The following is an 11,493-nucleotide window of genomic DNA, read 5'->3' as shown; positions in this document are numbered from 1 at the left end:
GCAGTAGGTGGGTGATGATAAAGAAAAGATACTACAGGAATGAAGGAGAGCAGACTCTGTCCAGATTTGATGTAAGATTAACAGATGTCGATTTAGATGTAAATCAACTACACAATTAAAGGAAACTTTGCAACATTTCACAAAGAAACCACCTTTTTGTACTAGATTTAGTCATTTTACTGATGTCAGCTTGACATGAGTCAAAGGTTACATTTGTTTTGGTATTTTCCCTTCATGTGGTGGTTTAATCCAGACAGGTAAAGGTGGTTTCAGCATGACAAGAATTGTCAAACAACACCCCTCTGTGGGTGAAGATGACTACTGCATCTAGTGAGATCTATCCAGTGGGAATTACTTAAATTACTGAGCCTTTCGTTGGCTCAGTAATTTAAGAAGTTTTTGTGTATACAAATGATTTCTATTGAGGAAAAGAATAATACGTTTATCACAGATGCATTTCTTCGAGAAAGTGAAAATTATTAGCTCTGATGTAACAGGATATTCATTTTCAAAGCTTTCTGAGACTCACGGGAAGGCAACAGTGTTATCAGCTGAGTGAAAAGAAAAGATCAAAAGAGAAGATTGGAGAGGTGTTTAGACATCAGGGAAATGCTGGGGAAAAATCATCAAAAGGATAAAGCTAATCATTTACTTACAGGTGTAACGGTGGAGCAGAGGTATTGAAGTAAAGTGAGTTTAAATACTTGGAGTTTTTCATGTAAAGCAACAGTAGGTACACAAGATACCTGAAGAAGAGAATGCATGCATGGAGACGACTGACACGAGTTTCAGGGGTGATTTGTGACAGGAAGATAGCTGCAAAAATGAGATAGGAAATGTTATCGCTAAAAAAAGAGATACGCAGACCTGGAGGTGGCAGAGTTGAAGATGCTAAGATTTTCACTGGCCATGATGAACAAGATTAGAGAGCAGTTGAAAGAAAGCAGATTTATTTAAGTGTTTAAGAGACAAAGAACTGATAAAAAAATATTTTAGTTTTCCTCTCTTACTATGTACGCCTTCTCTTTGTTTGTTTTTTCTTTTCTTTTCAATACAGTCTTTCTGTGACATAAAACCTACATTTTATGCGGTCAGTCACTGCAGTATTACTTCCAAACCATGGGGTGGCGTTTTCAAGAACAGATACAATTCACTACCATGGTGCACAGAAGAAGAAATTCGTCGCGTTCCAAAATGACGGACCCGACAACATCTCCAGAGGACCAGTGGAAAGTGAGTAACTGCTATCAGAAACCTCTTTTTTGGTTTCAAATGACTCATGTGTTAGGCGTATGGCAGCACTGGCAAATGGCAAAGGCTGTGCTGTCTTAAAGTTTAAGCTTTAGTAAAGTGCAGGGAGTACACGGTTTGTTAGCTCCGTGGCTAACTAACGTTAGCTTCCGAGGTTTTGATAACGTTAGAAAGCTGTATTGGTTAGCTAGGCAATTGTCTACTTATGTAAACAAAGCAGCCATTGTTCCCCCTATGGTGTATACAACATGTCTTCACCTACACACGCAAAGTTAAATAAAAGAAAAAAGGTCAGAGTAGCTGCTTGTTTCTTGCAAATCTACAGTGCAGCATCAGTGTTTGTGAGCTCACATTACCTTGTCTGATAGGCTACTATATACTATATATAATTAATTACCAAACCACAGAAATTGAAATTGTCTTCGTTCCACCGACTCCTTAATATGGAGTCTGTGGATATAAAATAAAGAAAATAAATAATAATAATCAACACGTGTTCAGGGCCCCCATTTTAAAAAATATGTCTCTAAAATAAATCGGGTATAGTAATTTTACAGTACGTAAGTAAACATGTAGTAGGATCTATTGTTTAAACTTAACATATATTCGTTTTTTCCCCTCCTGAGCTTTTGAGACTTTGGAAACCACAAATTAGACAGCTGTGCCCTACATCAAACAATAGTTCTGTGATGAAGGCTCTTATTTTCTACAGCTTTTTACCCACCTGTTTTCCTGAATTGGACAAATCAGGGCAATGCTCAGTGGGGGCTTAACTGGCTGGCTATTGCTCTTTTGTCAAACAAATGTAGGGCAGCACAGCGTTTTCCCTTGTCATTAGCTGCACAGCCTCTTATTTTTTTTTGCCTTTTTCTATCTTCTGCTCTGTCGTGATGGCTCGGCAGACATCCGATGGTGCTTTCAGCGATGGTGGCTTTGACAACAGTGAGTATTCAGTCAGTTCTTGTGTTGTACTTGATCACCAGTGTAATCTAATCTCTCACATGATACCGATTATTGCTGTATATCAAAATATGTTTTGATTTTGTTGTGAGTTGTTTGATCACTGCTGTCTTGTTGTCTAGGTTATATCTCTGAAGCAATCAGAAAGGGTACTGTAGTGTCCCGGGCCAACAGTATCGGCTCAACAAGTGCCTCTTCAGTGCCAAATACAGGTACTGGGTTTGAATGTTGTATATTTATGTGATAGTTTGATACTAGTAATGTAATTGTAGTGTAGGTTAATTGTTTACTTGTTTGGTTGTTGTAGCCTGAGCCAGTCAGATATTTATAAAAAAAAAGTTTCATTTTTGTTTATTTAGTGTAAAAGCGAAATACAATGAGACATAGAGACAGCTTTGCTTATATTTCTCCATGATTTGTACAAAAGGAAAAATCTCTCTTGCTTGTGATTAATAAAAAATATATATTAAGCTTAGCTCTAAAGCTTTTATTTTTATTTATTCCAGAAGTTAGAAAATGTATGTTACAGTAACAAAACAGTAAACATGGCCCTGAAATATGTCTTAAAAAACAAAAACACAGTTTGAATAAATATAAATAAAGATCTAAATATTTTTTTGTATTGCTATTCCAGCAGTTAATTTTCATATTTATTTTACTCTATTTTGCTGTACAGTGTTTTGTGACTGCTTTATACATACAATTTTCTTACTTCCCAAACACAGGGATTGCTGTGTGAGGTAGAAAATATTTCCTGTATCATTCCATGTTTAATTATGGAAACATGTGTTTCGTATTTTACAATATTTTCTTAAATTCTTTGAGGGTTTTATGAGATGTTAAATAATAATTTACTTTGTAAATTAAGTGCATCACAGTAATTCATACTGATGAAAAACAATGAGTGTTGCCTATATGTGTGAAATGAGTGCCAACACAGGAATGACTCCAGGGTTAATAATCTTGTACAGTTATGAATTGATTTGATCAACTTTTTAAAAATAGCTACCTCAGCATTTTGTAAGTTGGCTAACAAAAACACTGCTAATGTCATGGTTCAGATTTTTATTTGTTCATTAATGAGTATTAATCTATTCCCACATAGATGATGAAGACAGCGACTACAGGCATGAAACATCATATAAGGACTCGTATAAAGATCGTCGGAGACAAGCACACACACAAGCTGAGCAGAAGCGCAGAGATGCTATTAAAGTAAGGACTCATATCTTGAAATTTGGAGATTTGCTTTAACTTTTTTCAGTAGTTACTAGTTGCTCTCTTTTAACATTAGAAAGGATATGATGACCTCCAGTCAATTGTTCCAACCTGCCAGCAGCAGTCTGAATTTGCGGTGGGAGCACAGAAGATCAGCAAGGCTACTATTCTGCAAAAAAGTAAGATGTGGTCAAACATAACCTTTGTTAACATTTGGACAAACTTGGACTGCCTCTGCTGAGTAACCTTGACTTCAGATTTAGTTGTAGATAATCTATATATTAATTAATACATCTGACATCTTGATAAGAAAAGAGCAATTTTCTATCCTAGTTTATGTGCTATGGAAAACAATAGAGTGCTTTGTACTGAACTTGTTTTGTATGGTGCTAGCTTTTCACAGTTACATCTCACTTGGCCACATTTAACAATAAAAAGAGACGATAGACTAAGTTCAAGGAAGAACAGATATTTCCTGTCTTGCAGGGGCTCCTTTACCCAACAAAAGGGGAAGTAACAGTACCAACACCCTCAGTATAAAGGTTAACTTTCAACAGCGTACCTAAAACTTGTGTATAAGGCAGAAATCCCCGACTGACGATTTTTTGGTTGTTGTTGTGTGTTTTTTTTTTTTTTTTTTTTTTTTTTTTTTTTAGCAATTGACTACATCCATTTCCTTCACAAAGAAAAGAAGAAGCAAGAGGAGGAAGTTTCTGTCCTAAGAAAAGAAGTGATGGCGCTTAAGATTATGAAAACGTGAGTGGTTTAAAATTCATAAGCCAAACTGCTTTTTCCACATTGTGTACTTCACAGGCCTTCTTTTTTTGGCGATCTGAGACTTCTCTAAATCCTCTCAACATACCTGCACTGTGTGCAAGTCACATCTTTTCTCCATCCAGATGGAAAGACAGATTGTAAAAAGAATGCTGGTCTGGGGGCAAAGAAAGAAAACAATGCAGTAGGGAATGCATTGATGTGTGCTTTTATCCATGTTGTCAAAAGAATGACTCAAATTCATTGTTTATGAAATTATATTACCCCCCCCCCTTTTTTTTTTTTTATGTTTTAATAGGAACTATGAGCACATAGTGAAGGCTCACCAGAACAACCCACAGCAGGGAGAGGATCAGGTGTCGGACCAGGTCAAGTTCAACATCTTTCAGAGCATCATGGACTCCCTGTTTCAATCTTTCAGCAACTCTGTTTCAGTGAGCAGCTTCCAAGAACTTTCAGCCTGTGTTTTCAGTTGGATTGAGGAACACTGCAAGCCACAGGTAAGGAGTATGTTTAAAAAACCCATGAGAACTTTATTATTTTGTGTTTATGTTGAGATATTTATAATTTGTTTTCTGCTTATGTTCTTTCCTAGACGCTGCGGGAGTTTGTTATTGGAGTGCTGCGGCAGCTCAACGGTCAGCTTTACTGACTGCACCTGGCCTCTGGTTAACTCCCAAAAATTGACTTTTTGAGCTTACTCTGGCCTCTAAGAGTAAAAAAAAAAATGTTGATCAGCCTCAAGCTATGCCACAGTATTTACACTCACTTTGACCTCATCAGTGACTCCCTGGCTGCAATTTGATTACCTCATCACATGTGGCAGAGGTGAAAGGTAGGGGTGGGTTTTTATAATCGATTTATCGATTAAAATCGATTCTGGCTTGGATAACGTAAAATCGATTCATTAAAATCCTGAATCGATTTTTTTAATATAAATTTATTTTGCCCGAAATGCCAGAATCTCTGGTGAAATCTCACAAAATTTCAACAACCACCAAACAGCTAAGACAGTAAATGAGAGCAGGAACACGGATTCTGCACAAAGACTTAGACACACAGCGCAACCTGCGGATCAGAATCAGTTAGATGTCGCCTTTCTCACAGTCGGGGCTGAAAGCCGACAGCTCGCTGATTCTGATCTGTCGGCGGGTCCGCGCTTTGTGTTCACACCCTTTTTGCGCTGATTCTAAAGCTGTTAGTTTGATCTCTCTCCAAACAATATTGACCGAACCAGCAGCAAAAGAAGATCCAAACTACGCTTCACATAAACATCGTCATGAATTCACTCTGACTTTTACTGTTTTGCTTCCAACACAATGCACAGCTCTCTCTCTCTCTCTGTACTTCAAGAACAGTTTCCCGTCTAAAGATCTTTTTTCTTCAATATTCGCTTGCTTGTTACGCACAAGTCTACCGTTGTTTACAGCGCTGTCGGCCGCTGTTTTTTTTCCCTTTTACATTCTTCCGAAAAGAAAACCTAATTTCTGCCGTTCAATACTGAACCAATTTAAACTTTTTAAAATTATACAAAATGCAAAACGCTTAACCGTGTCTCTAATAAAACCGCTGTAACGTCAGAGGTAATGTTCATATGTTGATTAATGGTTTTCTTTCGTTTTTGATGTACTGCAGAATATTTTTTATAAAATCCCAGGCCAGTAAAATCACCTTCATGTTTTTCTGTGTTTTATCCTCAGCTACTTTGACACAAAGGCATCTGCTGTGACGCTCACACCTTTGATAAAGTCTTGCGTGTGTCAGCTTCCTTTTTATAGATACAAAAATATGTAAATGTACTGATCTGAATTATAATATTTCTGACTGTCAAAAGTCAGAAGATTCAAATCGAATTGAATCGAATCGAATTAAATCGAATCGTGGATCGAATCGATTCAGGACCTTGTGAATCAGAATTGAATCGATACCCAGCCCTAGTGAAAGGTGGCATTGGAATGAGCAGATATAAGTTTAATGCAAATCACTTTAAGCTTTGAAATGTACATACATGTTTAACTGAGTGTATTTCAGGATCTTCTGATTGTTATTTGATTTGGGAACCCAGCAGTACAGAAGTCGCTGAAAGTGCAGTTTTCAATGTGTTAGGCAGGCAAAAATATTGTGTTTAACTAATGGTAATCACCATCTGCAGTAGCCATAGTTGCCCACACTGAGATAAAAAACATAAGGAGGGGAGATTAGATCTTAATAGCGAAAACTCTTCTTACAGGTTGAGTGAACTGATGGTAAAGTTTATGGCGCCTTTTAAAATAATCAACAGAGAGAAAAGGGGGGGAGGGAACTCATGAGCCTACACATTCCCCTCTGTCACATCAAGCATGACTTTGTAGCTTAATGCTGAACCAAAGGAGCTGTTTCAGCTTCAGTGGACGAACACTGAGCCACTCCTCAGCTGTAGCAGATAATGGAAACTACTGCAGAGTAACAATCATTGCTAAGTGTGTTATCAGGAAATGCTATATGAGGTCTCAACAATTTATCACTGGGATTTGGCTTCTAATCCAACACATTTCGAGATGTACATAAATGGAGCTGTGACAAGCTGATAAAGTGCTGAAATGTCAAATTATTGTATGTATAAATTTAAATCTCTTTACAGTGTGCCATTTAACATTTTATAGTTGGCGTATTTCAATTCAATTTGGCTTCAATGGCAGGAAAAGTAATGAGTATTCTGTCTCATAATTGAGCTACATCACACTATGAAGCAATGTGTGTGGTGATCTTTCTGCAACTTTCAGATTTTCCTTTACTCAAAAAGCTTAAAATTTCAGCTTCAGTTGGTCCAATTCCAGCAGAATGAACATTGTTTACTTTTGTTATCAGTGGTTCTCAGTGGCTAAGATGCAGTTCATGCCATGTTGTGTGTCAGCCAGAACCTGCTTCTTTTTTTTTTTCCACCAAAAAACTGTCCCTTTGAACTGCACCAGCCAAGTTCATGCTGTGTGTTGAGATTTACAGCTGCTGTGTGCTGAATTATAATGAGTGAATTTCAAGTAGGTGACAGCTCATTTTAATGAAGGTTTTTTGTTGTTTCTATAAACATCCTTTCGTGTGTTAGCTGTATTCATGGAAATGTTTTTTTTGTTTTTGTAACTGGCTTAAGTCGTTTCAAGTGTATTAATAATTCTGTTATAAAAGCCATGTACACTCAGTGGCCACTTTTAGTTACCCCCCCCCCCCCCCCCCCCCTGTAAAATCCAGTCTGAAATCTGAGCCTTAAATTCTGCTTTATAAAGTTTTTTTCTTTCTTTAAATGTACACCAGCAGATGGGTGTCATCTATGCATTAATGTACAGCTGTTAGTGTTGTAGTTTGCTGTGGTGTTGAATGTTGACGTTTTTAATTGACAATCCAAGGAGGTTGAATATTTAAAATAGGTTTTAAATCTGTACCTCTGAGAGAACACTATGTATTTGATTGTATTCAATTTCATAGGTTTGCCTAATAAAGTGGCCACTGAGGGTTTTTTTTTTTTTTGTCATCCAAATTATGTGGAAATGAAGCGTCTGTGCATAACAATAACAGGAAAACTCATAAAGCTAGGCAGTGGTTCCCAACTGTGCAGCTAATGTAACTTATTTTATTTATGCTTCACAAGAATTAAACTAAAACAATTGTGGCGCTTCAGCATCAGAATTTATGGTCTTGAACATTTAATAAGTAGAAAACAGTACAACTGTAATTCAAAAATATAGATATATACATTATACATTTTAATTTATGCTTTCAGAAAATAAAAGCAAGATGGAGTTGAACAAGGACAACAATGTATAGATTTTAAACATTTAAATAAAGCCTTGACATTTTCACTGGAGAGCTCAGGATTGGTTAAATTGGTTTAAAAGGGAAAATTTAAACCAGCGTTGCCTTTGAGGTGAAGAGCATGACTGTGTTGTCAATTGATGTGAAAGTCTTAAGAGTTTCTCAAGCAACAAAGCAGTTTTTTATAAAAACATACTTTCAGTTATGAACTTTTTTTCAATTAAAGCATTTATTAAAGTTGAACTATTTATTCAAAAAAAGGGGCCATAAATAAAGTATTCTCTGGGCTTCAGATTGCTTTCCTGTGTAATCCATTTGCTTAGATTAGTGGCAAGGTGACTGTAAAAGAACTTTCTTGTTCAAGTATTTGGAGGAACTACTTTACAGTCCTCATCAGTCTCCACTCCAACTTCTTCCTGTGAGGAAGCAGAATATTGCAGGTAATAGCAAGAACTTTATTTTATTCTTAAAAAGGATTTTTTTTTTAGTGTCTTAAACTCACCAGGAACTCCTTTTTGCTCTTTGGATAACCCTCGAGGATTGCATTTGTCATGTCTGAAGCCTAACACAAACAAGGTGCCAAACACTTTAATAACATATCCATATGCAGTTTCACTCACACTAATGAAAGGGATTGTACTGCATTTTTTAAATACATGGCATGCAATACGAAACATATGAGCTACGAATACAAAAAGGAACTTAAGTGAAAAAGATTACCAGTCTCTTCCTCTTTTTCCACTCTTTAACGTAGAGATCTCGTTCTTTATAAACCTGCAAATTAAAAATAATAATAATATATATAAGCAGCTGGATAGCGTAGTGGTAAGGTTACACACCTTTGGAGCAGGAGTGGCAAGTTCGATACCCAACATCCACATTGCAGGTCCAACGTTCGGAAGAAGGGACTGCTCTCACAGTTAGAGATTGATGAGGTACAAAAAATGCTATGGCAAGGGGGAGCCAGTACGACAGGTTGGGGGGGAGATATCATTATCACCCCCACCAGAGATTGGGTACCAAGCCCCAAGTGCGCCAGAAGAAGGATTGTTGAGTGCAAGAGATCATGGCAAGCTGGATCCTCCGTTACCAAGACTACGTGAAGTACCCTGAGAGGCTCCACTAGATGATGTGAATGCAGCACTATGCCGCCACCATTACCATTACCGAGACTAACAAGCTGATCTACAGTGAAATTAGATGTTAAACAGCCACATGGGAGCAGTACCCTACTCTCTAGGAAAAAAAACCCAGCCCCATCCAAGGTATACTCTCAGATACCTACTGAACAGTATATGCACAGTTGACTCATGAGTCATTAAGATTTTTATATGACACTGTGGAAGACAGAGGACAACTGAAGGCTGTAGACCATGGTACTCAAACAGGGAGAAGGGACAGTGAGATGGGGATTCATTGGCAAATGGGTGCGATGACATAGCCTAGTTCCATAATTAAAAATTTACTGAAACGTGTGAATATGACAAATATGCAAAAAAAAAAAAAGTCGGTAAGGGGGAAATACTTTTTCACAGCATTTATAAATAAGAGAGACCATAGGACAGATCCCTGGTGGATTCCTCACCTTGTCCTTCTCTTCTGGCGTGATGTGATTTGATGCCGACTTTATCTTCTCCAGTCGGGCTCTGTACCCAGAACACTCTGCTTTTAGCTCCTGGATCTCTGACACCATTTCCTCTGTTGTAAGGGAGCTGTTTAGCTCCTTCAGTTCTGTCATCACAGATTTCACACAAATTTACAGAACATCCCCTTTCAAACATATGCAGTAGAACAAAAACAACACGTGTAGAGAAAAGAGAAGTGGGGACAAGCCTCATCGTAAACCGTTTACTGTATCAAACAGCTACATCTTGTGGCTTAACAGTGCGCAAAATCTGAGAAGATAGTGTCAGTGATTAGCAGAAAATTTCACCTGCATCTAGCTGTCTGCAGCTCTGGGTAAGGGATTGCACCTCTTCACTGAGCTCTGAGATCTGATGGTCCATTGCCTTCAGGTCTGCATCGTTCACATCTTTGAACTGAGCCTGTGGGACAGATTGAGTTATTTCAGTTACTTATAAATTATATCTGCATAATATTCCAGACAAACAGACTAACCTGGTCAGCAAAATAAATCTTTTGCTTGCCATATATTTTCTCCTTTATCTTGCCTTCCAGGGCCAGCAGCTCCATGGCTTTGACCACTGCCTGTTGGAAGAAATGTGTAAAAAACACTTAGTTGTAGGCTATGAAAAACAGGTTAATTTTGTAATTGTGTCATTGAAGTGTTAAACTCGCCGTTTTGCCCAGCCCATGTTGCTTTTGTAAATTAGAGAAGACATCCTGAGCGCTATAGGGCCGGTTCTTCTCATTTAGGTAGGCAAGGATGAGGCCCGCCCCTGTGAATGACAGCAGGACAATCAGCTCGTTTAACGTTTATCTAAACTTACCATAATAACTTATACTAGAAGTAGATTTTCATGGTTATGTTAGTATCTAATAGGGTAATATCGCTGGCCACAATCATCATCCTAATCTATTTTAATATAAATATGATTCCCCTCCTTAAAACAAGTATATCGTTTGGAAAAGTGGAAGAAGAATAAAAACACGGAGCTCGTCTCAGCTAACGCTAGCTTGTAGCCGTTTGGCTAAACGTTTCCTTTTATCTGTGACTTTTAACAATCGTCGTTCGCTCAGTGCAGGCGACTGACAAGCCATCTAACTTGTTATAGCCTAGAATATAAACTTTTTACCTACCGTTATCTTTTTTACTCATTTCCAACTACTCCACTTTAGCTTTCCAGATCCGAGTTTCGCGCAAAACGTACGTCACGGAAAAGATCGTTCATGCTAAAAGACGCAACACACCAGCACAAAATCCGTCTTCTGCCTTCGCGTTTGAACGCCCCTCTGTTAATTCTGCCCCAAAAGTTATTAAGTATGACAGGTTGAAAGTATCTCAATGGTTCTTTTACTTAAATTATTTTATGTTTAGTAGAACTTTATCTCCTTCTTCATTCCATGTCGTTAGCGATATCCCCCAAAAATTAGAGTGACACCTCTTTTAATTTGGCTGCTCTCAGAAGCAGTCAATTCAAAGTCCAAAACAAGATATACCTAACCGGCCACTTCATTAGGTACACCTCACCTGCTGACGTTCAAACAAAGCATCACAATGGGGGGAGGGAGGAGACTTGGATGACTTTGAACGTGGCATGGTTGTTGGTCTGAGAATCTTAGACACTGCTGACCTACTGGAATTTTCCCTCACAACCATATTTTGGGGTTTACTGAGAATGATGAGAAAAGAGTTGCTGCAGTTCTCTGGGTGAAAATGTCTCATTAATGTCAGAGGAGAATGACCAGGGTGCAATAAACAAGATATGCAGAAGAGCATCTCTAAATGTTGAACTTTGAAGAAAGATGGGCTACAGAAGAAATTCTTACTGGGTATCTCATCAAAATTAAAAGGTTAGAAAAACGTTGCCTGGTCTGGTGGGT

The 11,493-nt window shown here is 37.9% G+C and overlaps 2 protein-coding genes across 2 annotated transcripts; one reads left to right on the top strand and one right to left on the bottom strand.

Moving 5' to 3' along the window:
• The first annotated feature begins 1,119 nt into the window (after positions 1–1,119).
• mlx (MAX dimerization protein MLX) lies at positions 1,120–7,694 on the top strand. The gene is made up of 8 exons (XM_084925456.1): positions 1,120–1,233; positions 2,154–2,193; positions 2,334–2,423; positions 3,317–3,426; positions 3,506–3,608; positions 4,086–4,185; positions 4,502–4,703; positions 4,799–7,694. Exons 1-8 carry the CDS (start codon positions 1,120–1,122, stop codon positions 4,853–4,855), a joined length of 816 nt encoding a protein of 271 aa, XP_084781582.1. The 3' UTR covers positions 4,856–7,694.
• On the bottom strand, positions 7,399–10,783 carry psmc3ip (PSMC3 interacting protein). The gene is made up of 8 exons (XM_084925457.1): positions 10,750–10,783; positions 10,284–10,388; positions 10,108–10,193; positions 9,923–10,034; positions 9,575–9,720; positions 8,710–8,763; positions 8,492–8,551; positions 7,399–8,405 (listed from the first exon to the last, which is right to left on the bottom strand). The coding sequence occupies exons 1-8, from the start codon at positions 10,766–10,768 to the stop codon at positions 8,349–8,351; spliced, it is 639 nt and encodes a 212-aa protein (XP_084781583.1). The 5' UTR covers positions 10,769–10,783; the 3' UTR covers positions 7,399–8,348.
• Positions 10,784–11,493: the final 710 nt, after the last annotated feature.

The sequence above is a fragment of the Perissodus microlepis genome, chromosome 4, assembly GCF_051167445.1.
Source record: "Perissodus microlepis isolate ML-2025 ecotype Zambia chromosome 4, ASM5116744v1, whole genome shotgun sequence".
Lineage (NCBI taxonomy): Eukaryota > Metazoa > Chordata > Actinopteri > Cichliformes > Cichlidae > Perissodus > Perissodus microlepis.
This window is presented reverse-complemented; position numbering and strand designations above follow the sequence as displayed.